Below are 27,924 nucleotides of genomic sequence, written 5' to 3'. Positions count from 1 at the left end.
CCCACCACATCGGACACAAAACAAGGACCTCCCTACAATAATGAATCTGGTAGATGCTCAAAGTCCTTTAGTTCTCCTGACTTGTCGTGCCAGCAACAAATGTTCTCCTGAGGTAAATACACACATATTATGAAATTAAATTATAAAACGCCACCTAAACAGCAGAACTTGATGGGTGGAAATGCTTGAATTAATCTGAACCAGTGAGTAGTTCTGGATGGGACTGATATGCCAGATATTTTGTTTATGATGTTTTATTTACGGTTCCCTACATCTCCTTGATGGGCCACAACTGGATGAAACATGTCTAGTGTTGCCTGTGTTCTAGTATGTGAGGGACTTGGCTTAGAAGCGGCTCGAAAACAGCCAGGAGTGTAGGCGGATTTGTACATTTTAGAGCTGTGTCGATGGCGGTACAGTCAGCAAACCATGATGGACTGGAATGCGGATCAGAGTAATGAACAGTTGCTGAGAATAATAGAAGCTTGACATCCATCACTTTTTATTCTTCTCAATGATAAACCATCTCTAAAGTGACTTGTTTATTACATTGGGGATTCATCATTATTCGAACATCTGGTAGTACAGTGTACGTCAAAGGCCAATTTATCTTGCTGTCAACAGACCCTTTCCCTGAATCAAACAAAAACTTTAAAGCACATTTTGTAACTATAATTGATTTTGTCCAAATTATCACTATGGGAATCATCAAATTGGGCAGTTTTAACTTATGACTTGAACAGAATACTCCACCTGCTCATAAACGTACTAATGGCCTAAATGTGAAGGCTGTGACTATGAAGGATGCTCAGGCCTTTGTTTTTAACCTCCGTAAATGTTTGTCTGCTTTTAAGATATCGCACATTCATATACGTCATTGTGACACAAGAAGTTGGCCATCAACTATCGTGATGACCCATGAAAAGCAAACACAGCAAAGATGTCCATCACCTCTGGCGGATGTCATTTTGGTGTCTAGTTTGCAAGAGCAGATGGGTTGCAACACCTTTTATTACTGATTTTTTAACCTGTTCCATGCTCGCGTCGGCCAACGCGGTATTAAGAGGTACATTATTTCCCATGCAATATAATGGAACGAGTAATACGGCGGACGGGATATCCGTCACGTTTGTGATGGAGTAACGTGTCCGCCAAACTCGTAATTAGTCCCAGAGTGTGTTCTGGCTCCACACTGAGGATTATTTCCCTCCCCCCTCATGCTAGTGACTGCCTGGTCTATCAAACTGTCTCCTAAGGAGCACTTGACTGCTATGCATGAGTGACTATTTTACATCTCAAAATAATCACATACGGAATTATTAAAATTATACATGGATGGTATACACCAAATAATCTTTTTTTTTTATTTTGCACTGCAGCAGGCTTTTAAAAAAGTGTTTTAGTCCTCACTAGTGCACTCTTTTACTTGGTTGTCTTCTGCATTGTTATTACACCTTTGTGTCTTTCTAACTGAGTGCCCATTGGTCTTTATTCCCTGTTGTTTTCCCCCCTACATGAATGCTCCTGTTGTGTTCTCCATCTGTATGTTTCCTTTTTGTCTTCCCAGTTGACTTACGATTTATGCGTATTTCCTGTTGCTTAGGTGCTAGCATTATAAAGTCTATACGTCTGTCTTTAATGAGCTAAAACATGCAAATAAAGGCATGCACAAGTTCTATTTGTTGGCTTTGCTAATGCTTGTTCATATAATGTACATATTTTCTGGTCAATGATAGATACAATATACTTAATCACCCCGATTCTGGAAAAAAATGGAAAAGTCTGCAGTCAGTGGACAAGTGCTTAATTTGAGCCGGTGGTTTCCGGTGCTCGGCACCGGCACTTAATTCTTAGCACTGGCACTTGTGACAGTCTGCGACATGGTGGCGCTGTCTGACAAATTTGGGTATGAGCAAAACAATAGCGGTTTATTAATTTAATATACATGATCAATCACTAATACATGCCACCCAAGCCACTCTTATAGCTTTGAGGGTCTTGAATAGTATGATTTGTCACACTTGTAGGAGTATGTTGGTACTGTGTGGTACAAGCTGCCGTGACCTCCTGACGAAAGCACTGGCACTTGTTGTTTTCCAAATTAACCACTGTAGTGCAGCATGTAAAAGGATGTAAAAGGCTATGTAAAGAGCATGGCATTCACTAGTCATCGATCAATCTCATGTTCTTTTGCTCTGAACTAAATGCTCATCCATAGGCTGCACGAGTTTCCAGCGTTGGTCCAGGAGTGCCGGCTCCATGATCGATTTCCAGGATAAACCAAGACTATGTAAATTAGTTACATTGAGTTTCACTGTATGCAAATCTAGCTTATGTGGATATTTGGAAAATCAGAAATGGATCCGGTAAACCGTGGTCTACAGTGGACAACAAGCCCATGGAAAAAGATCATTGACCATGCTATTGCTTTTCCTTCATTCCTGGTGTTAGTTGCACTCAATAAAATTCCTTCTAGGCACATAAAATGACACCTTTTTCGAAACCAGCTTGAGTATCTGGCCAGCGTGGGTTTGATTTCAGGGTCTGCTTCATAGGGAACGGTGCAAACAACTGGTCGCGCTAGAACCAGACCCCTGTGGGGAAACACAAGCCCATCTTTCAGAACATATATAAATCACACTGTGCAGACTTAGGTCCTGCTAGCACGGTCAAAGACTGATGTAATACTTTCTTGGAGAAGAATATTTATAATGTGCCATGGCACAACAATACAAAACTGTGTGATGTCACCCATAAATTACTTGCCCGGGGGAGGATAAGGCCTCTTTGGCCCATAAGAACCAAACCATGCTATAAGCCTGCAGCCAAAGAGATATCTGGGTATAACCTAAAACCTTAAACCTCACATGGTTTGTCACCAAAGGAAGCTATGTAATCTTACCTTACCCCACCACACTTCTCACGAAATCACGAATGACATCACAAATGGCATGACTGAAGCCACCACGTATAACATCACTGTTGGTATCATACCACGTTAGTTTAATTCTAATGTAAATAGTGATGTTGCCAATCATGTTGTCTGTGATATCATGTGTGGGGTCATGAGGGACACAGTGAGGTTAAGCTTGGATGCCTGACTTTAGCAGAGGGATTTCATAACCTCTCAGATAACACTAACACCTTTTCAACTATAATTTCTTATAGCAATAAAACTTGAGAGCCTAACAATTTTTACAACTTGGAAAAATTCACTGCAAAAATTTCCTTAAGATATATCCTAGAGAAAATACACATCTGTCCTACAGACTACACCCACCTTGGGTTGCTATCTTAACTAGAAAGTCGCTTGTAGGGAAGTTAAGTAGTTAAGTTCTAAAAAAGATTTTACATGCAAGTAGGAAACAATATAAGCTGGCTGATCCAGAAGGACATCATTTGTGAGAGGGGCTTTTCAAGGGGCCCTGAATCTGGAGTGCTCACTGCCCCATACCACATAAATTCATCAATGAATGGACCGTTCAGGCAGGCCTGTAACAGCTGCATGTATTTACAAGATAACATGGAATAAAGGGTCAATTATCTGAAAATCTATCACACTTTCATTTCTGTACCACTAATTGCATGTTGAAGTGCACTAGATAACGGGGGTGTAGAATTAAATGATTATATACATTTAATAAAACATCAGGTATATAAATATTACTTGCCAATTAGGGGAATTTAGAGATCCTTCAAAAGACAGTTAATGTATTTGCTTAAAACCTTTTTCTTGTGCACCTGACATGTGACTGACTCTTACCCCACCTGGTTTTGACAGAGACTGTCATAGGCCTATCCCCTTGAGCTCTTGAAGAAGGGTCGAGCAGGGAGGATATTGCTAAATTCTGTAAGAGGTTGGAAATGGCAATATTGCACTTCCAAAAAGCAAAAAGCAGAACACAACCAAAAGAAAAACAGAAATGTCTTGTCCAGTATTAACCATCTTTACTACTCCAGATGTTTGTCCATCCGCAATAAGACTTTTTTACCCTTTGAGAAAAAAACTTTGGACCTTAGCGTGAGGCCCACACTCATCACACAACAAAATGTCAAGGCGAGTTTTCGGAATACCTGCTCTGGATTGCATGATAATCATTTTACATTTATCCAAACTTTTGATCCAACGGAGTATTCTATTGTAGGTATGAAGCAGACAAGTGCTAAGCACGGTATTTTAGAATATACAATACAAAAATATTGCGATGTAAAAATAATTTGGCTAAACATTGGCAATCACACTATCGGATAAGTACGTATATAAATGCCAGTATAGATTTACTCCACATTTATGTACCTTAAAGATGTGTATATCGTCAAGGTACATATCCATGGACCTATACTTACCTGTATATACTTACCTTCCTTTTATTTAGTGCTAAATATTCTGGTTGTGTTACTTTTGCATGTTGATATTCAAACCTCAGTATTCTGTACCGTACCATGCGAAGCACAGTCAACTTTGCAAGTAGCATGTCATAAATTACCCATAGGCTTTCCTGCCAGTATCAGATCTCTCAGCTACCCCGACTCAGCCGGGGATGCTACTTACCAAGACGGCCATTTTGTAATTCATAGGTTTTCAAGTATCCTCAGTATTGCCAGGCAGTTCCGTATAAAGTTCGAACCAGTCTATTATGCCACCCTGCTACAAACTATTGACACAAACTACTGTGCTGGCTCTGTTGTAATCTCGACTGTATTCATAGCCCGTTGCAGTCGGAAGAGGAAGGCTCCTAGGTCGATCAATTCCCAGTCGGCCATCTTGGTGGCACTGTCTCGTGCTTAGTGATGGACAGATAAAACTTGTGTCTTCCTTTTGATAGCACAACAATAAAAGGCAGACCAAAATATCCATTCCCACAAAGCCCAGAAGTCACCCAAGAAGAAGAGGGTTTAAGGAGGTTCATATTGATGTATAAGATATCACAGACATTCAAGAAGTTGTGGAAAACCTGCTTTGAGAGCAGATACGCTGGTCAATGGCACAAAATATAAACAGCTACTAGAGATGAACATTGAACCAGAATGGCGCTTAAATTGATTATTTATACTCACCTGGCACATGATAATGAAACAATAAATCAAAAGTTCTGAAAACGTGCAGCAAAAAGTAGTCTAGATCTCTATTCATACGAGTTATTTTTTATCACAATCGGGAAGAAAGAAATTCACAGTCAAGGAAAAGGCAAGTAGCTCGGAAGAATCCTAGTTGAAAGCCGCAAATGGCATTATTAGGGCAGAAAGCAGTTAGTACAACCAGACCTTAGAGCAACAGGAGAAAAACAAGGCCGAAGAAGCAGGCAAACTAAGACCATTCACAGAAGAGGGGTATGCTAGGCATTGGATAGGCAGAACAAGCATAAATTAAAAGGAAGTGGTGAAGCGAACTAGGAAACAGGCAGTAAATCTAGGAAGAAGACCAGCTGAGGATAACTGAGCCAGGAGACAGAAAGGATAACAGGAACAGGACTGTAAGACGCAGGAATCTATGCAAAAAAATAAGTGGGAGAACAGGGAAACAGCCAACTGGGTGGGATTTTGAAAAGCCAGGACAATCAGTAACAGAAAGAGGAACCAATCATAGAGGAGAAACAAGATTGAAACAAAAGCAGCAATCTGAACCCAAGAAAAGGAAAACAAGGCACGAAAAACAGGATCGCCGCAACGCCAAAAGTCGAGAAGCAGGCATGAGAGCCAGGAATCAGACAAGAGCTAAGAAACGGGCAAGATAATCAGAAAGCAGCAACTAAATCAAGAACTGGACGAAAAAAAGCCAACACAGTGAGGGCAGCCAGAAGAAGCAGGAATCAGTCAAAAGACAGTCTTTAAGGAAAATGACCAAAGAATTATATAAACATTGAAAAAGAAGGGGTAAGAATAGGTGTGAGGCTGAATTCTGTGGCTGCTTTGTGCGCGATTCTCCCAACACGCAAGTCTGGCTCTGGGTTAGCTCTTTGAAGTGATTTCAAAGGTATGGGTATATTTAAGAACAAAGGTTCCATGGTCTGGAATGAGCTCTCCTTGGCTGCCTTTCGCTCTCCCACTCTCTCCTCTTTTTCATTCTCCATCACACACACTTCAAGGCTTGTCCCCTCATGACATTTCCCTTCACAGAGCTACAATACATTTCTTTTACTCTCTCCCTGGCTCATTTCTCCTTTCCTTTTTAGTACAGACATCTTTTTTTTTCTTACAATTCTCTATTGTCTTCTACACTTTCATCTCCCCATCATACACACCTTCCTCCTCAGCCTCCCTTTCATTTCCCTGCACAGATTAGGCCTTTAGGATACGGATTTTAAGTCACAAACTGAAAACAAGCATTGGCAATGCCATTAGGTCTGGCTGTAAAGGAATGTTTTAGATAATGTAAAGCATTGTAAGTAAATAGAATGGGAATAAGTTTTGAATTGATTTGAAAGTAAGGAATTGTAGACTAATATTGGTGTAGGTCAAAAGGTCAGGTGACAGGTGCACTGTCAAGCCAGACTGAAAACATCATGTAGGTAAGGCAGTGCCCTCCTCCCATCTGTGCTGCTGCCAGTGAAAAACAACATAAATGATCTAGCTGTGTCACCTTAAGAGCATTCCAATGCCGTGTGTCTGCCACTGAAAGTTCAAGCTTAGGCAGCTGGATAAATAAACAAAATGATCATAGCTGTGTGGAGGGCAGGCACTTATTTGTGGAAGCACACAACATCTGCCCAATCAAAACATCCACAGCTGACTCCCAAGATGTGGGTGGACCAAAAGCCCCTATCTAGTGATTCCCCAATGATTGTCTGGCAAAAGCTATGCTGTCAAGCAAGACCATAACAGCAATCACAGTCTTCAAGGAAACAGAGCTGGGTCCAAAAGGGGTGGAAGGGGGGCGGGGGGGGGGGGGGGGGTAGGCTTGAGGAAGGTGCAATAGCACCCTTTCCCCCAGCTTCTGTGCCTGTTGTATGATGATGCATACAGATAACATACTAGAACCTAGTCCAAAATGTTAAATGCTTCACTGCGGAATGTTCAGCCTGAACCGCGGTGCCATAGGGTAAAAATGCACATAAGAGCATCAGTTGTACTATCACAGTGTAGCACTCATATGCGCTACCACCGCAAAACTTCAGGAATGGCCTGCTGCCACCTCACCTTTAGAGAGTAACAGGTGTGGTGAACAGTACAAGAGTGTGTTCTGTTACTGATAACACCAACTGTTGTGGGTCTTTTTAAGCCCTCCCTCAGATGCATGGTGCTGATAACCCCTAGCACATAACAGCAGCCAAAGCAGTTATTGTATAGCTACCTGGCTATGTGAAACCAATGTATTTAAATACCAGGGGAAAAACAGCGGATCTCATATTTTTGGGTGCAAATCTGCCATTTGATTAAGGTAGGCCAAGCTCTTTTGTCTTCTACATTCAACCCCCCTCCTTTTCCACACACACACATCTCTCTCAACTCTGTCGTCCTCTCCCATCACATGCGACACAAAAATCTAATCTCTTCATTTGTCTCTCATGTTCCCTTCTCTATCTCAATTTAACTGTGTCACCACATAGGGGTAGGAAGGAGTAGCAAATGCTACCTCTGGCTTGTCTTTTGGGACCCTGGCACTGTCTTTGATGGCTTGGTCGAAGGAGGAGTTATGGATAAAGAAACAGGTATTTATTTATTTGCTTGTAAAGCGCCTGAGTCAATTCCCGAAGGGATATCTCTGCGCTGTTGCTAGCAGTTTAGGGCAGATTACTCCAAAGGTGAGAGCTGGAGGGGGGAGTGAGTACTATGGCCTGGTAAAAAGGTAAGTTTTCAGTTTTTTTCTGAACAATACTAAATTGCTAATCTGTTTCAGTTCGGTGGGCAGGGAGTTCCATAGTAAGGGTCCTTTGTAGGACAGGGCTCGGCCTCCCTGTCTAGCTCTTCTTATCTTTGGAACTTGTAGCAACAGATGGTTACTAGAGCGGAGTGTGCGTCTAGGGAAGTATGGTATGAATTTTTCTCGTAAGTATTTGGGACTGGTACCATACAGGCATCTGTGTATGATGTTACAGATTTTGAAATTGATGCGCTGCTTCACAGGAAGCCAATGGAGTTGGTGCAGTAGGGGGCGGGAGGGCGTTCTGGGGGGGCGTTGAGGGCCAATCTTGCTGCTGTATTTTGGACAACCTGAAGTTTGTTTATTTGTTCTTCATTCGCCGATAGGTATAGTCCATTGCAGTAGTCCATTCTGCCTATGATTAAAGTTTGGATAAGGGTCTTTCTGTAGTTGTCTGGCAGAAAAGGAAAGACACGTCTTAGAAGCCCTACCACGTGGATGCAGGCACCTGCCACCTGAGTGGTGTGTTCCTTGAGCAGGAGTGCTTGGTCCAGCTTAACACCAAGGTTTTTTGCTATGGGCTTGGGGTTGGGGACCGGGCCTAGCTCCAGAGGCCACCAATCTGGTGACCAAAGGAGGGTCGCCCCTCCAAACAGCATGACCTCTGTTTTCGTCACGTTGCATTGAAGAAAGTTTTTTGCCATCCAATGTGCTATCGTTCTCATCCCATTAGCAAATGATGAAAGAATTGCCGGTGTGAGAGTTGAGAAGGGAAACAGAAGTTGGGTAGAGACAGTAAAATGCTCTAAGTGCCATGTTAACTTTCTGTAGTTTACACTTCTTTCCATTATCCGAGCCTTTAAGCAGCAAATAGAAAGTCGATCAATCAAACTGGATTTATAGAGCTCAGATAATCACCCGCGAGGATATCGAGGTGCTGAGACCCATGTTGCTTGGATGAAATCAGTTGAACAGCCAGGTCATGAGACTCTTTCTCAAATCCTGAAGAGAGGGTGAGGTCTGGAGGTGGAGGGGGAGGCTGTTCCAGGACTTCGCAGTGAGATAGGAGATCGAGGGTCCTCTGATGGTGCTTCAAGGGAGGCAGAGCGCAGGTATCTGGAGGGTTGGTGAAAGCTCAGGCGGTGGTTGATGTATGCCGGTCCTTGATTGTGCATGGCTTTGCAGGCATGGGCCAACAACTTGAATGGACATCTCTTGTGGACCAGGAGCCTGAGGAGTTTCTTTAGGTGTGGGGTGATGCGGGTCCATTTGGGGAGGTCGAAGATGAGTCTGGTCACTGAGTTCTGCGTGGTCGCCAGTCTCTTCAGGAGATGAGCCATGACTCCAACATATGGGCCAATTACGATGTTGTTAGGAAAGCATTCTGACCGATTCGGTTCCAGAATGCTTTCCAAACAACTCAGATCCGGGGAGTCTGACCAAACGATTTTGATGCATCCGGATACGATTTGGTCAGACTCCTATTGATTTCAATGGGAGCATGTGTTCCGAATGTGAACACAAGCTCCCGTTGAAAAATGGGGTGGTTGGGGAAAACCTTGAACCCTATGGCGGGCACCCCATGGTGCCTTCCACATTGTGCATGGTTGGGAAGAGGGGTCCCTTGGGTAACCCCACAGGACCCATTAGTACTCCTCCGGGTGAAGGGGGCCCACAATGTGCTCCCAAAGATATATTCCGGCAGCCGTTTAGTCTCTGGCAATGGCTGTCCAAATCGGTCATGGTAATCGCTCATCCGGAAACCGGTTCCATAGCGCTGTATGAATCTGCTCTGAAAGACTCCGGATGCCTTTCGGAACCGATTCGGACTGCTCGAATGGTCTCTGGGCAATGTAATCGGTTGTTGGGAAATGAGTACAATTTGTTTGGAAGCAAGGGTTCCGAATCGGATTCTGCAATACCGGAGCCTTTCCTAACGACATCGTAATCGGCCTTAGAGTGTGTTACTGTAGCCCAAGCAGCTAGTGACGAGGGCTTGATGGGGAGCCATTTGAAGATCTTTCGGAGCATGCAAAGATTGAGGAAGCAGGCAGAGGAGACTTTGTTGATCTGGTTTTTCATAGTAAGTTTACTGTCCAGGATGATGCTGAGGTTCCGGGCATGGTGTGTAGGAGTAAGTGAGGGTCTTAGCTCTGCAGGAGACCAGGAGTTGTTCCACAGGGAGGTGTTGTTCCTGAAGATCAGTATTTCTCTTTTGTCTGTGTTGAGTTTGAGGCAGTTATTTTGCATCCAGTCGGTGACGCTCGTCATGCACAGGCGGAATTTGGTTCTCGTGGTGGATGGGTCTTCAGGGAGAAAGAATGAGCTGGGCGTCGTCTGGTTAGGATATGATGTTCATTCCATGAGTTCTGACAATGTCGCTAGGGGGGGTCATGTAGGCATTAGACAGAGTGGGCTAAGGGGTTAGCCTTGCGGGATGCCGCAGATCATGCTCTTGGGTACTGAGGTGAAAGGTGGTAGGTGGATTCTCTGAGTTCTTCCTGTGAGGAAGGAGGTGATCTATATGAGGGCGTCCTCTTGGACACCCTCAAATGGTAGTTGAGGACTGGACCAGGGGGTCATCTTGTGACGTTATCAGGTGTCAAATTCATTCAATGTCACACCTGCAACCACTAGCATTTTGGAGTAATAATATTCGTGCTCAATGTCTCATTTTTAATCACAGACTTTTTTTAATTTTCATTTTGGCCTGTGTTCTCTTTTTCCATTCACACCTTTTGAAAGTTCTAAACCAGAGCCAGACCCTACTGGATTCTGAGAACTGCACCAAGGCAAAAGCCACAAAAAACGACTTCAGCAAGGCCCCAAAGTGCTAATGCTAAAGCTATCCCGAATCAAAACCCTGCAAATTGAGTTGGCACTCTAAACCTCAGCAGAACTAGGGGTTTCCTCCTAAGGGACACAGAACAAAACCTGTGACACCAAGTATAGTTAGAGGCCTGCCACACACAGAGTGAAGGCCCGCTGCCCACTTGCACCACTGTCTTATCCCACTGTGGACCGCATTATAAGTGAGAGGTGCAGAGTCAGTCCGTGCTGTGATTGGTCCGTGCACACACCTGCAGCCGGGCCTTCTGGGGCGTGGCCAGATCCATTTACCGGGGAAGATTCCGGAGCAGGAGCTCTCTGGGCAAGAAGTGTCGCCAGCAGCTGAAATCGAGAGAGTAAAGGGGAAGGAGAAAATGGAAAGAAAATGAACAAACTAAAAGCAAAAAACAAAAAGGTCAATAGGTGCCATAGTTTCGGCCAACAGAGCGACGCAACTTAATGTGGGTCTGACTTAAAGGGGTGGAGAAGGGTGATGGAAGGAGCTAAAGTGGGAGAAGGTGGAGACAACACAGACTCTTACTGTCCAGGGACACCATCAACATTATTCAGCTTATCTTCCTACTTTATGAAGATATTTAGAGGAATGCTTGCCACCTAGTACATTTCTATGATGGTTTTATATTACCTCATACATATTGTATCTATCTAGCTATATATCTATCTATCTTCCTAACTACGTGTCCCATTGACCTAGATCTGGATTTCAGGATGCACCAGCATGTTTCATTAAAAGAAACAAGGCATCATACACCACTATTTTTGTCTAAATTTATCTTGGGCGACATGTCATAAACCTGGCATGAATGCCACAATCGCGTTGTTCACATGTGAGGAAGGACTGTTCTAGCCACTCCAAGTACATCTATTAATAGCAAGATGTATTGATGGTAGATCACCATTTTTTTATTCCGACTGTACAGGGTTCGCTTGGGTCTTACTTACTCAGGACCAATCATGGGATGTGCTACCATATCCCGTTACCTACCATTGTTATGGTTACAATGTTAATAACCTTGCATACAATTTAACTTTGGTTTAATAGATAGAGGTAAGTAAATGTAATACTGTTAAATTGTATCACCCAGTTAGCATAGGGACACCCCTGGCTAGTCTAGATATCATAGTTACCCCAAGTACTAACTTCACTACTACCATGCCACTAGAAACCGATTGCCCGGCTCCTTGCAAGCCCCATTTATGGTAACTAATTTATCTAAATATTTACATTTTGGCATTAATATTCTGAGTGGGTTCAACCACACATAGCACCCAATTAAGAAAGCAGTGTGCACACCTAGTTGAACCCAGCTGTGGAAATTGCAGATTTGTGTACATAAACTTCACATCTTGGGTCTCAGAATCAACTTCACGCATGCATAGTGCATTCGTGAACTGCAAGGTCACATTTCTTCATGCAGGAATTGTGGAAAGTCTGCATGTTTAATTTTCCACCCCTGAGTACACAGGTAGTCCACCTCTTCTGTAAAGTTACTTGATTAGTTCTCGGATCCTTGTAAATCCCACAAAAGTTATAAACTTTCTTCAAAGATACGAAGTATGCCATGGATACACATTTCTAACTTTCTAAGCCTGGGATGTGTGTGTACTGGGTCCACAATTGTTAAACCTAGTGTTAAAACCTAACCAGAAACCCTGGGGTATGGTAGCACTTGTGACTTCATAAATATAGTCCTGCCTCTGGGGACATTAAATGCTGACTGAACTGCCTTGGACATAACTGGGCAGTGGTCTGTGAAAAAACCCATAGGAAGATGTTTCTTGTACTGCACAGCGAGTTGATGGACAGAGTTTCAGACCACCTGGAGTCTAAACACAGAGGCAGCCGTGACTTGGATGGAAAAGTGAGGAGTCAGATAGAGAACAAGTGGAGATTTAAGCTACATCAGAATAGCAGAGCAGAAAGTGGCTACATCAGGGTACAGGATGAGACAGCATATACCATTGAACTGGAGGGCAGGAGGAGAAAGGAACTACATCAGGGCAGAGTAGAGACAGCAGCATCAAGGCACACGAGGAGACACACACTGCAACAACACACCGGGCACAGGAAAAGACAGGTTACACCAGGTCACAAGAGCAAATAGAGGTTACAAAAGGGGGCAGGAGCAGAGAGAGAAAGGCAACACTGGGACATAAATGCACCAGAAGATTACAATAGGTCACACGATGGGAGACGTGCTGCATCAGTGAACAGGGAGGGGTAAAGCATTCATTAGGAGACAGAGTATACAAGGAGAAACCTATCACATGCAAGTAAGATGTTTACATAATATGGATGGATGAAGATAGAGCAAGGAGTTCTGGGCTACTTTTTTTGTAACAATCATATGACACAACACACACAGACACACAAAACACACACACACACACACACGATGTGGTGAACCATTTGTGGATGTAAGTGCTGATTATGTTTGCTGGTGGAGCATTTGTGGGTGGTAGGTTTATAGCACTGCACGTGTACCTGTGGGAATGTGATGGGCATTTCGTTCGGGGTGGGGGTAATGTCAGCGCGGATATATGTGCATTAAGATATGTATGGATGCCTTGTGTCAAGGGGCACTTTGAGGAATGCTTGTGTATCAGATGGTAATACAACCTGCACTGTAAATCTGTACAGCACACCAGACACATGGTGTGTGTATTGAAACCCTTTATTGCCCCTTCGCAAAGAGAATCAGGACATCGAAAAGTAAAGGAATCCTTACGTTAAGGGCAGATGATGTCTGAAAATATAAACTTCTGGAATAGAGAATATATTTCATTAACTAATAAGTCTAAAGAATATTTAAGGTAGCATGTAAGAAACACAGGCACTTTCGACTGTTCTGCGTTATAAGTACTTAACTATTCTCTTTCTATGTATCGGGAGCCCGTAGCAACAGATTATTTAGAGAAGATATTAAAAATGTGTTAGGAGTAAAGAAATATTTAATTATCATATGAAGGAAGAAGGGTGACAGTTTAATTTATATGTGTATGGAGCAGACTGACACCTTATTTAACATGGGTAAGGGGTAAAAGAACCCTTTATTAACTATTTTTTTAAGTTGAGGAAATGTTTAGTTATCATGCTTGAAAGAGCAGTAAAACTTAACCAGATGAGACAAGATTTAATTTGCATGTCTTATTAGTAGAGGCGTGTTGATTAGTATTTCCAAGAATAAAACACGTATCAAGGAAGAAAGATTTAATTAGTAGATATGTTTGGTTGTCAAAAATAAAAGAATCTTCATAACTTAGTACATGTATTAAAGGTCTTTTACACTGTTTTAGAAGCTATGCGTTTGGTGTCTTGCAAGATCCACCTTCCAGAGTGTTTGAAAGGTATCCAGTTCCACCTCTATCTTTAACACCTACTGGTAGCAAGTATCGAATCTCTATTAGCCCACTCGGCCTTTTATCCTTCTGAGGTTGATAAAATGACTATCAATAAACATCTGTAATTCAAGGCCCAGATACCCTTCAGAGTATTGCGTGCTTTACAAGTACGTGTTATGTGTATCTGTGTACAGTGATTACATTCACTTTACCTATACATGAGAACCATTCACTGGATGCCTCCGCCATATCTTGAACTTTTGTTAACCCTCTTTCCTCACCCTACCTCCCTTCTTCCATAATCTAGCGCTCCATAGAAAATCTAATAGCAGTTTATTGTTATTTTTCATTTATAGTCTGTACATACCTTCCTTGCAGCTGTTCTTTTATTTGCCTCACGCCATTGTTTCATTTTTAATAACATTTTATGTCACCGTAAAAGCCAATTCTTATTAAAATTAAGGACTGAATACAGTCAACAAAACCATGAGCAAGGCAAAAAAATGGTACTCCATTATCCTTAATGCACTGACTGCGCTTTGCTGTTTTGATGACACAGTTAAAACACCGAACACTCTTCTCTCTTAAATCCGCAATGAATAGGTCTTATTTTGTTTATCGCAAATTAGTTTGGTAATTGATGTTTGGTGATTTCTATGATTCTATCATAATAAAGAGGTGCATTCCTTACAACCCTAACCACCATCCTCGTTCTTTCAGCCTTTAAGTCAACATTCGCTTCACTGTACTAGTGAATACATTTAGGAACCTATATTTGGTATTGTGGCTCCAACTCCAATTACACTGTCTACAAGTTCTTTAGTTTATTTTTTCTGTACCCATCAGAACTCTTGGCAGATCACCTTTGGGTCGGTTTCGTTGGAATGCTTTTCCTGGACATTGTGGTAAACAACAATGTAAAGAAAATGAAACATTTAGAAGATACTGTGGTATGAAAATAAAATAAACAAGATGGCTTCAAAGTGAACTAAAGAAGAAATTGAACAAATAGATAAAGAAAATAGTCTTGGAAGGCAACAAATACATTGGAAAAGAGAGTGACAATAGCACACTATGTTGATCCAGAGCCAACTGGAGCAAGTACACAACTGAACTGGAATATAAAGATGCGCGTTGGTTATGGTGGCCAAAAGCTAGGACTACTAACCAAATGATTAATTGCTTTCATTGAAAATAATGGAAATAATTTGTGATGTTATCGTTGCTAAAAATCATAGAGTGATGAACTAAAAATGTAAACTTACAGAAAAGATTGGCTATGGCGAAGGGGATTGCGATTAGTCTGCTGTCTGTATGAACATGGAGGAAATTATTACAACGGAGTAATAATCCTTCCATTTGAAGGGAAGTTTCCATTTTCCATTATAATCTTTAGATGCCTTGTGATGATTGTAAAAATCATAGACATAGCTTCAGTAATTGGACAAGTAACTTAGTTCCCTAAAAAATTCTGTTAGGTCCACTTAGCTGTCTTATGATACTGTGGAACCCAAGAAAACCCAAGGAAAAAGTTGTATGTGGCATGGTGGAAGCAACAGTAACCATGTGTTGTAATGCAAAATATTTTACTAACATCAAGAGACTCAGGAAAGAAGTTCAGAATAGTCAGGCAGAGATGCAAAGAAATGCAGACCTGCAGTGCTGGAGAACATTACCTTGTGAGGAAATGTGTTTGGAGGCAAACACAGAGAAAAAAAACTGTAGAAAAATATCCCACTAACAAACAGGTGTGGACAGTAGCACAGAGAAAACCCTAATTACTGAACATAAATCTGCTAAAACATCCTACCCCATAACTTTAATCTAGAGACAATCCCTGCTTGCAGAAAACAAGCCAGAGATAAACCAAACGGACAGACATCAAAATAGGGACAAACCCATAATCCAGAGACAAAGGCCCTGTAGACAATAACTGAACGACAAAACAAACGTTTAGTTGTTCATCTAGAGTCTATAACTATATGGACACTGCTCAAAGAGAAATCTTTATTGAAAATGTTATTGTTAACCAAGAGACACACCCTTCGCACAAGCACTAACCTGAGTAAAGATGTGTCTTCTCATATACAGTAACCCTAAGAAAACACTATCTTGGACACTTTAAATCAGTAAGAAATACAACTAGTGGTTCAAACCCAGGAGGCAACTCAGATTTACAGGCAACTACTCAAAGGCAATCCCAACATGCAGATAAAACACAAGACACAGGAGAATATAATTCAGCAAGAAACAAAACTGCAGAAGTCCTTGCAAATGGCATACAATCTCTTTACATATAAATAGTAATAACAGCTGAGTAGAAATTATCTAAACACAACACCATCTTGAAAACATAAACTTAATTGTAAAATCAAGCATGTAATCATTAGCCAAGGCACAAACCCAGCCTGGAAACATTAAAATAGTTATAGCCCAAAAGTGAAGATATTAACTCCAGAGACAACGCCAGTGACTTAAATTACAAAAATCAACTCAGACACAACCTGGTGTAACAATCATTATCTCCTGGTCCTTTTTCCTTGTCCAAGGCCTTACACATATGGCGTGAGTGCTCACCCAGAGACAGATAACTCTTTACCCCATGGCTGAGAAGAAGACTTTTCCGCATATATGTACCTTGTGGATAAGTCTTTCTTCCCTATTTAGTCTAGGGGCTTTGTCACTTTCACCACGCCCTAGGAGCATGTATTTAATGGTTAAAAGGATGAACACAGTGGGTTGCAAACAAACATGGCTCAGACTGCAAAACTTTAAACAAGGGCCATTTTTTGTTTAGTTGACAAAGGCTTTAACATACTTAAGTAGTCACAATGGGGACAAATTCTATATGGCTAATATCTTAGTTACAGAACTTGCTGAAGTGCATTTAGATACGGTAGGAATTCAGTGTGGGAGTTCGGGTTCTCCTAATTGGTACTATTTTTGGGCCAATGTCGCACAAACACAAAAAAAAAGACTTGAAAAAAAATCAGACATAGACATACCCGGTAGAATCAATAATGCAATCGTTGGAAACCGACGTGTACGGCTTGTTAATGTATTTGGTGACATTAATGTGGAAGAATGAGGGCAAATTATTCACTATTGATTGGTGGAGATGAACGTGCTGTGGTGTGACACAGACAAAGAGAGAGCCAGAGATAGAAAGCGAGGCCGCGAAAGAGAAGGGAGACAGGAACAGGAGGGAAGGCAGAGAGAAGAAAGACAAATGAGAGAAAGGGCTCAGGGAGAGAGAGTAAAGGGAAAGTTAAAAGAAATTAAAGCAAGTGAGAGAGATTAAGAAAATTACAGAAGGCTAATCAGAGAAAATGGGAGGGAGGGGGAATAGAGACAAGAAAGGACGAAGGGAAGTCGGCAGTCAAAAGTACAGCTAATATTACATGTAAATAATTTTTATCCATGATTGACGATTAAAAAAGCAAGTATTAACATACTTTGTCAAGGATCATGCGAATAGGATGGGTGGCAGAGAAAGAGCGAAATGCAGCAAAGGATAGGATGGAAACAGAGAAAGAGTAGTGGAACAGGGGAGATTGAGAGAGGAGACAAACTGAGGAATTAAGTAAAGGGAAGATATAAAGAGGGAGGGAGGTGTGAAGGGGTAGTGAGAGTGGAAAAGAGGAAAGGAAAAAAGGAGGGAAACAGATCAAAAAGAAAAAGGAGAAGGCAAGAACAGAAAGATACTGAGGGAAAGAAATTCAGAGGAAAAAAGACAAAAGACACAATTAGTTTTAGTCTCAGTGTAGAGAAAGGTGGAAACAACAAAGGGAGAGGCGAGCAATTTAACATTTTAATTGAAGGATACTCTAGGTTTGTTGAGCGAGCGCTCACTCAGTGACCTCTTACACCAACAGTTTCTCTTGCGACTAAGGGCAGGTGTATTGATGTGTTCGTAACACTACGCCCTACTCAAATCTACTCTATACTTGATCATTTCTGTTCCCCTTCCTGTTGCAGTAACCATCACTACTCATATCCTTATTGGACAGGTATGCATACAGGTCCCTTTCAAACACACCTTTGCCTGTGTTATGCTTGACAGAGCTAAACAGGGCCGAGTAAAGGTTTAATCATCTCGTTGGCGGCGGCGTAAGATGTTGCACTGCCTTCCCTGGGCACCTTTAACTTTGATGGTTCATCCTCCTCGCAGCATCTTTGAAGCGCTGAAGCCTCAAGGTTCTCAGCTGTGAGGCACATGGCGTTGCTTAGTAACGAGAGGCTGTCCAGGGGAGCTTAGATGGCATTCAATCCGTTGAACAGGAGGAGTCCCAAGCATCACATCAGATCAATTCTGTCACTCAGATCACTTTTTAGATCCTGCTTAATGTCTTTTGTGATAATTAGCTTCAAACAGAAAGTTCTCTCTGCTGGCTCTTATGTTGGCCAACTCCGTCTCGCCAATGGCACTTCAGCTCCATAGTATAGAGGCAAAGTTCAGAAACACAGCATTCTGTGATAGAGAGGAGGTCCATGCCAGAGTGGAGGGAGGGCACTGCCTACAGGTGCAACATGTTTTAGTTGAGCTCCCACAAAACTCTGAATCCAACAAAAAACAGGTGGGCCAAAAACTCTCCTAGATCCACTGGAGATTCTCACTCACTGGGGCTTGCCAATGACTGTGTGATAGGGTCGTGGACCAGGGTCAGCAGACTCGATAATTTCTCGCCTCGGTGCCTACTCTAATCAGGGTTCACACTCGGCAACTCTGGGCATTAGCTTGCCTCATCTCCACAACGGCCCCCCACATACGCCGGGGATGCCTGGTTTCACCTTGGAGATACCCAGTAGGGACCATCTCACAGAGAAAGCCAGGACGGGTCCCCAGCGGTCTACAGCGCGGAGATACCCCATGTGGAGTGATTCATGCGCTTTACAAGACACCATTACATTACATTACATACAACCAAGAGATAAACATCTTACATTGTACCCAAGGGTGGATCTACAATAATTCTAGCGAGACATGATTCTTGCATAGGCTAGAAGAACTACAGAGAAGGTAGTCAGGAATAGAGTCCGGTACCACTAGAAAGTGTTACACAGCGGGGGAAATCATGTTCTGTGTGAAGTTCTTTCTCCAGTAGGTTTTGGGATGTTAAAGATAAATGCATGTCTTATTTTGAGGTGATACACATCCCCTTTTCATATCGTACTGCTTGGGCTCCTTGTAGCTGACGTGAGGTTATGATGCTCACCAATGGCAAAATTGTAAAATTAATACATTTTGTAGTCCAAGGCCAAAAGTTTTTCTTGAGAGCCTGCTGTCGTCATTGTCAAGTGCTGCAGCTTGCGGACTACCAAGGTTGCCTCGTTGCGATGCCACCTCTTGCCTGTACCTTCTACCATCTAACACTTCCTGTCTCTTTAGTTCACTCTTTCTCTTCCTTCTTTATTTTCCCCTTTCTCTCTCTCTTATTCTGAGTGAAAGTCTGATATTGAAAAATAAGACACAGCCCTCAAAAATGGGTGCCGGTCCCCACCACCTGTACAGTTTAAGCACTGGTGCTCACATTCTGTGATACAATTCTCGAGTGGGCACAGACAGCATTGCCTTCAAGCTACCAGCTTCTAGGCGCTTTAAGCAGACTGCACTGCATCATACTTCCATGCTGGATGGGCACAGCTGCTCACTGCACCTCCTGGTGGATCTAGATGGTTGAATCATAGACTAAGGAGCTCGTCCCGCAAGATTTGTATTCCCGGGCAAAAACAGATAGGCCTCCAGACCCTTTCTCTGCTCTACAAGCAAAAAGATCAAACTTTAAGCTCATACTGTGTTTTTAGCAAAATTTTGGGAGGAAATGCCTCTAGAGTTGTAATAGCTTTTCTGGTCTTACAAGAATAGCTCTGTGCAAAATGCATGGCGCCACAAGCTCGCCATTACTCAGATGGCCTGTGCACCTGCTTTTTCAGGGTTTTTAGGCACTTGGTCTTGCAATAGCAGTCCCAAGACATCAACGACTGACAGGGAGCAGAATCTCGGGCGGGCAAGATGGTCCTTCCGCCTGGCAGTGAGAATGGAAAATTCTGAAGAAGTTCCACTTATTGCGAGAATACTGGCTCATGACAGGTTAGGATTTGAAGTCACAAGACCACCGAAAATAGAATTTATCTGGTTGAGAACCATCTTCTTTTTGCAGCGATAAACGTTTTCACAGAAACATTCCTTTTGTATTCTCCAATACCATGTGATATATCCTAAGTTTCCCTAATGACCCAACCAGTCTTCATGTATAGCTGCACTCCAGCTTCTTGCTTCTCTCAGGCTTACTTCAAGGACTTTTGATAGTTGTATGAGAAAGCAGACAGGCCTCTCCCAGAGTGCTGGTGCCACAATCTGATCTGGGTTGATGCCCATTATCTGTAAATATTTAGGTATTAATGTATCTAGTTTTAGTGATGAATCCCAGTTTTATGGCTGATACGGATTACGTTGATGTCCATCTTCTTTGTGAATCTCTCAGTTGTCATAACTGACGTGGTTTGCACTATACAAAACTCTTAAATAAATGCATCCTTTTAACTCACCTCATCTCAGGGCCTTCCGTCCCCTGCGCCCTTATCTCCAAGACCTGCTCCTGGTGCAAGGTGTCTGTCTCCTCACATTCTCTACCCTGTCTCTGCATTTCAGTCTCTGATTAAACTGTCTCGGTACCTCTCCATATCTCCAAGCTCACTGTCACAGGGCCTCTCTGTTTATGTACTCACCCTATTTCTAAGCTGTACTGTCCCAGGGCCTATCTGTTCCTGCACTCTGTTCTATCATCAAGCGTCAAGAATCTAATATTGTGTGTTCTTGCAATCATCTCCTTCCCCAAACACTATAGTCCCAGGGCCTCACTGTTCTTGCATTCGTCTCTACCCGCAAGCCCCACAGTCCCAGGGCCTCACTGTTCTTGCATTCACCTCTACCCGCAAGCCCCACAGTCCTGAGGCCTCACTGTTCTTGCATTCACCTCTATCCCCAAACCCCACAGTCCCAGGGCCTAATTGTTCTTGCATTCGTCTCTACCTCAAGCTCCACACTCCCGAGGCCTCACTGTTCTTGCATTCACCGCTATTCCCAAAGCCCCATAGTCCGAGGACCTCAATGTTCTTGTATTTGTCGCTACCCGCAAGCCCCACAGTCCCGAGGCCTCACTGTTCTTGCATTCACCTCTATCCCCAAGCTCAACAGTCCTGAGGCCTCACTGTTCTTGCATTCACCTCTATCCACAAGCCCATAGTCCCAGGACCTCAATGTTCTTGCATTTATCTGTGTCCGCAAACACCACAGTCTCGAGGCCTCACTGTTCTTGCATTCACCTCTATCCCCAAGCCCCATTGTCCCGGGCCTCAATGTTCTTGTACATGCCTCACAGCATCCACATACCCCCATGTCCATCCAACAACCATCTCTGTGACTCTATACCTTTGTGTTGCTCTCATACACAAGTCCCTGCTGCTTCTGCCTTGTATTTATGCCAGTGCCCTCATATATTTGCCCTGCTTCCCCCTTCTGCTGTTTCCACTTAGTACAGTTTCCTTTTAGTTTTATTCCAAGTGCACAAACACTTTTCTGTAAGGGTAGATAGGTGGAATAGTGCTTTCTTGGCAAAGAGTTCACGGATAGTAATAAAGCAAATAGCTCTAGTCTGAAATGGTAGTGTATGTAAGTGTAAAGCTCCAGCTCTGCAATAAAGGAGTCCTTCTTAAACGGTGTAGGGGAATGTGGAATACATTAAAATACCTATTTATGTGGGTCCTCATTAGTGGTGTCCCCGGTGCATTATTCAATTCTGAGTGATTTTTTGGGGGATGGAGAACGTTTCACATATGAGCCTTCTATTCACTGCATGGCAGAATGCATTAAAAAAGAAAACTATAATCTGGGTGCATAAAAGTAAACACGATTATACAGATCATGGAAGGAATAATGCAGCCCTTAAATTATAGTATTGTCCTCAGAAGAAAGATGAATATATTGCATAGCGACTGCGTATTTACCATATTAAATAATAAGGATTCTGGACTGAATGCTAAAATTTAATTCAATAATTTCTTTTATTTATTGAATATCAGCCGTTTAAGCCTCTAGCAATTTACAAAGAAAGGAATGTTATACCTATGTATGGATATTGAAACATCATATATTGGCGACACACTTTACGGTATGGAAAGATGAGATTTTGATTGAATGCTTGTAATATTTGGGATAAAAAGTAAGGATGTTTTTAGAAGAAGTATAAAGTATATTATGTATTTAATTTGAAATATGTTTGTTTAAAAAACTGTTGATCTAATAAATGTATTATATCTCAATACATTCTGGGTCTTTGGTCATTGGCCAGGATGCCCCAAGAATAACAGAGTAACATGTAACTACTGTTGAAGAGTATAGTTGCCTAAGAATTTCCAGTACAATTGATTGTTTGGTCCTTGAATTAGGAACTCTGTTCTCTTTCAGGGGAACCCTAATATATTTGCAGTTAAAAATAAAAACGAGGCTAGAATTAAATAAACTCAAGAGACCAGAACGAGGGCAGCATGGCAGACCCCTGAAGTGGTTCAAGGAACTGATGGAGAATCACATCCATGAACCAGATAAAGCCAGAAGGGTCAGCCAGCTTGAATGTATTATGGGCTACCTACTAGGAGAAGTGCACAGAATGAGTCTTGGAGAGAGTGTAAGAATGTTTAGGGTTGGGTATGGTGTTGTGAGCGTGGATGCAGGGCGTGCTTTCATCATTCCTATGCTCACACATTCACTCAGTTACTGGTTCTTTCAGTCGTGCTTTCACAGTGTACAATGTCAGTGCATACAGTTGTTTAGGTTCATGATTGTCATTTATTTGAATTTCCCAGTGTGTTGTGGATGAATAAGTGTGATAAAATCTTGTGTGATTTGTGTTACCTAAAGGTGGCTCGATCTGTGTGTGCATGCGTGTGTGTGTTTGTGTCTGTGCCAGATGCATGGTTGTGGTGTGTAAGCTGTTGCACCCTGTGCTTGTATGCCCCATGTTTGGATATTGCAAGAAAAAAATTGAAGAAAAAGAAAGAAGCCTCTCCATTCATCTCCACAACTACTGTGTGGAAGGAAGAAAACTACATGTAAAAATATATTGAAGATATTGTATAAACGCAGAGAAATCAGAGATGAGCACTCTAAGAGGGAGGGTAGTCTCTTCAACATGCAAATCCAAGTTAGTTAGACATAAGAGGAACATGATCAAATACAGGACTATGGATGGAAGTTGAGTATGCAAGCAGATGGAATAATAAAGTGAGGGGAGACAGAAGGGGATATGTGTGGGTCAGTAACAAGATAAATACACATAGATACACAAGGACAGCAAGGTGGACAAAGATGGAGCAATACAGGCAGCGATAGAGGGGGACAGAAGAACACTCATAGGCAGACAGACAGACGCACGCAGAGACAGGGCAGGAGACACATTGAGAAGGTTAGAGAGAAAAGTAAATGGACACTGACCTAAAAGGAGATGGGCATGGGAGAAAACGAGGAGTGTGGAAATATTAGAAAAATCTGTTCCTAAAATCAATGACAGGGAGGAAATTTGGACAGATGGACAATCGCACACTTTCATAAAACTGGGGAGGTGACCGGAAGGAAGGAGCAACAACTACTCTTCAGAGGACACCAGCTCCTACACACACCTGGTTTCCATCTGCACCTTACTTATGATAGTCTGAGGCTGGAGGGGTCAGGAACTGGATTGGTAAACAGGAGGGTGTTACAGCTTTGCCATTGGCTGATAAGTCTCATAGTATCTAGTGCTTAAGGATGGGGCTTCCATGGGACTACACTACTGAAGAACGCGTTCACTGTATACCTTGACCCCTTCAGCACCAGCATGGATGGCATTGGCATTGCTGCCAGCACTCTGACCGCTGCCAGAGCTCCGGGCGCTTCCTGTGCTGCCAACGCTGCTGCGGTCCCCACCTGCCACGGAAGCAAGAAGGAAGCATTGGTTAGGCTCTACGGAGCAGGACATCCTCGCCAATTAGTATTATTTCATGTTATTAACCATGAGCCCTGTGACCCAGAGCAAGCGGCTTGCGCCAGCGCAGAAAACCGGAGTCCGCGGAATCCACCGATTAACAAATTGTCTTGGAAGCAGGTCTCAGGTTCATGTCGGAGAGAGCCTTGAGGGTGTCTACCTAGAAGCAAAGAAATCGAGCAACGAGATAACATTCACCCTCCATCCATCCATCCATTCCCACTCTCCAGCTTACACAAAATATAAGCTATTTATAAGGGACCGGGTTTCAGTTTGGGAGAACGTAAAAATATAACAGCCAGTTACTACAACAGCCATGTGTATTCCACGCTGGATGATGAGTGTGCACGCTGGACAACATCCTTACTAGTGTCTGTGGGGGTCTATATTTCACTGAGCTAAATACTGTGTTGGTGGCTCAGGACAGTAAAACCCACCATGAAGGAGGCTGTCTGTAAGAGCCTCACCCACACCCCCCAACACACTGTGCAATACTCACCTCTAAGTGAAGAACCTACTGCATCATAAAGGATTCTAGAAGCACTCCGATGGACCCCAGATCATTCCATCCTACAATGTGAATTTGATAATTTGCTCATATTCCAGGCCTCTATGTACTACACCATTCCTCTACCCATGGAATCTCAAGAGGCAGGATCCCGCATGGTAAAGTACACCAACTCTTTGTGTCTCAGAACCTCATATGTTACATTAAGAAATGCAATCCATGAGGCACATCAAAAGAACTAGATCCTCGTCATCCTTGGCTGGAGATTCTATAAAGTCAATTAATTGACCTCCAAAACCAAAAAGCCCACATTCACTGTATCTTGTCTCGGAACCAGAGGCCTATGCATCCCACACTGTAGAATGAACACCACTTTTCACAGCAAGACCCGCATCCTACACTGTGGACTAAATACCCCTATGCACTAAAGACCTCAATATACACCATGAAAAGAATCCTTGTCCAGCACACTGAGCTTAGGGACCAATGTATATGTTGGCGGAAAGGGTACCATGTCATGATGGTGTACTCTTTCCGCCAACATGATGGTCCGCCTGCCCAATTTAAATTCAGGTGGACTTTTGGTTTAAAGAAGCTACTTTGCCTCCATCGTGATTACAACCCTCCGACGGCCCAACAGAGTAAAGGCCGCCAGAGGTTGATCTTTATGTCTGCCCACCTAATTTAGATGGTTTACCATACAAGTAATTGCTTACTAGAAGGATACCAGGTTAGTTTGATAGAATTTACCCTCTACCAAGTCGTGTCAATTAACTTAGCTGCTTTGAAGTCGACCTGACTGGATAGACATTTGCCAGGTTCCTTTGTTGACACTTTTTAAACATAGATCCAACATCCACCTTGTCAGGGGAGTGGAAAGGTCAGTTTAACTCTGATAGGAGCCAGCGCTCTGATTGGCTGCCAGCATCATGAGAAACATGTAGCTGGCAACCATTACAGGACTTGGAGACTTAGTCCTCGTCATGAAGTAAAAAAAAGAAAAATAATAAGGAAGTAGGGTAGGGGTACCCTGACCTTAAGCCCCATGAGGTGAACTCAGGGGGACCCTCCCCGGTGCCAAAGACAAAGAAAAATTGGCATAAATTGCTGAGATTTGGCAAGAGTCCTACAGGGTAAAAAAAAAACAGCAAAATGGCAGCTGGGCCACATTCATTAATTATAGGTCCTAGGAAGCCCACCACTGAGGCCGTAGTCAATAAGGGAGGGGGGTGCATGGTTCTCCTCCTTGAGCCATTAAAGGCCCTGGGGATCGCATCCCTGGAGCCGAAGTCCTGAAAAAAGGGGAGGGGGTCTCGCACCCTCCCCCACCCTGTGCAATTAAAGGCCCCGGTGAACCACCCTTGGGGCCTTAATTTGCCTTAGGGGAGTAGGTCGTATGACCCCCTCCCGAAGCCTCCAGTGGCCCCTGGGACTCCCACCCTTGGGGAAGTTTCAATAATAAAGTGAAAGAGGAGAAGGCCGGTCCCCCCTCCCAGATCCATTAAAAGCCTTGGGGAGCCCACCCCTGGGGCTGATTACTTTAATTAAGGGAGGGAGGCCATGCACAGGTTCCCCCATCCCGAGCCATTAATGGTCCCTTGAACCCGATCCCCGTGGCAGGCTCACTAGTTATGTTCCAAGGAGGTCACCCATGAGACATAGTGGTTTCCATGCCCGCCATACCCCAGGGAGGGAAACCTGTGTTTGCTCCCGCTTGGTGGGAGTATTTGTAATGCTCCTTCTGGCTGGGAACAGTTTTTGATCTGTTTGCCTGTACACACTGATGCAGGCACGGAAAATGATCAAAATAATGCTCCTGCCGGAGGCTGCAGCATTATTAGCTGCTCCCTGCAGATTGGAGCAATGCCGGCTCCCGCAGCATGCACAGAGATGGCTGTGGCTACTGGGGCATTGGTGCCCCCCAGAAGCCCCTAACAAGTGTATGGAGGATGAACGGAGCGGGTTTGTACCACAGGGGCATTGGGGCTGCCCCGTGGCCCCCAACAAGTGTATAGTGGGTGCCCTGAGTGGGCACCAGGGCATGCACCTTTAATAGTGCGAGCCCCCTCCTCCCCTTTAATAAAAAAAAGGCCCTGGGGGATGGGTTCCTCAGAGCCTATTAATGATCGGGGAGACTGGCCATGTTGCCCACCGCTAATTTCATTAAAAAATAACGGCCCTTGGGTATGGGGTCACCAGAGCCTAATAGGGCTCAAGGAGGGTAATCTCCCAGTCCCCCTCCCCTTTAAAAAAAAAGGCCTGGGGATGGGGTACCAAAGGCTAAGGGAGGAGGACCATGTGATCCCTCTCCTCTTTAACAAAAAAAAGGATCTTGTAGCCAACCCCCCACCTCACATGACCTTTAGCGAGTGGTTGGCTTTACGTATGGTAATAAAATATTAGTTTATGTTAAAAAAAGTTAGAAATTCACAAAAAAACAAAGGTTAAAGCAAAATTATAGATAGGTGTGATAAAAAGATCTGTTTTTGTTTAAAAGAAAAACCCTTAGAAATGCACTGAAAAAACAAAGCTGAAAGTAATGTTATAGTTACATGAGTATGTCAGTGACACAATTAACGTTTTGAACTAAACAAGCCACAAATATTCAGCAGTTATAGTTAGCAGAGCTAACTACAACCTGCGCCCCACCATTCACTGCTTATGAACTCATATATTACGTAACTTATGACATGTTTTATGACATTTATGACATCACTGATTACATCATCAAAACTTCTTTGGTACACATTGTTCTATAAATGGGTAAAGCATTAGAGCTATGAAAGTAAGTGCAAAACAGAAGTACTGATGCTTCATAATACTCTGAGCTATCATACATACAATGAATGAATGTATGAATATTACATTTTTAAAGCGCTAATTTAGCCCAAGGGCCATAGGTAAAGCAAGCGGATGGTGTGGAGAATATTGACCCTATACCATACACTTCATGGGTATCCTAGTTCATGTTGACTTATGAACCACAGGTCAAATGGTATCCCGAAGCCCTGTTACATAACTAACGTCCTAATATGGACAATCTTTATCTGTATCGAACCCCTGACGGTCAATGAACCTACACTGAGAAATAAAGTGGGGATAAGTAAAAAAAAGTGGTACTGTTAACACAGTTTACTCTATGGAGAGAGTTTATTCTGTACTACACTGTTTGTAGACAGTGAACCTCTCACAGGAAATACACCACATAATATTAAAAAGTATCTACTAAGAACATTGCCCACTCTATTCAAAAGTTGTCCAAAGAGCGACTATTCACTTGAACTAATCAAAGTCTGAAAATCATAAAAGATCATACTACCTGCAGCCTTCACACTGAGGTGAAAACTTTACCGATAGTCCATCTTCTGAAGCAAAACAAGCACATGTACATAGAGTAGTAC

At 43.0% G+C, this 27,924-nt stretch overlaps 1 protein-coding gene across 2 annotated transcripts in view; it reads right to left on the bottom strand.

The window, feature by feature from the left end:
- CASKIN1 (CASK interacting protein 1) overlaps positions 1 to 27,924 on the bottom strand; it is a 662,583-nt gene that overhangs the window by 102,881 nt on the left and 531,778 nt on the right. For both annotated transcript variants that reach the window (XM_086940483.1, XM_086940482.1), the window contains exons 13-14: positions 23,848 to 23,957; positions 10,882 to 10,972 (exon numbers count right to left, since the gene is read on the bottom strand). In XM_086940483.1, coding sequence (XP_086796609.1) covers positions 10,882 to 10,972; positions 23,848 to 23,957 — 201 coding nt within the window. The remainder of the gene's footprint in view (positions 1 to 10,881; positions 10,973 to 23,847; positions 23,958 to 27,924) is intronic.

This window comes from Lissotriton vulgaris, chromosome 10 (assembly GCF_964263255.1).
Source record: "Lissotriton vulgaris chromosome 10, aLisVul1.2, whole genome shotgun sequence".
NCBI classification, from domain to species: Eukaryota; Metazoa; Chordata; class Amphibia; order Caudata; family Salamandridae; genus Lissotriton; species Lissotriton vulgaris.
This window is presented reverse-complemented; position numbering and strand designations above follow the sequence as displayed.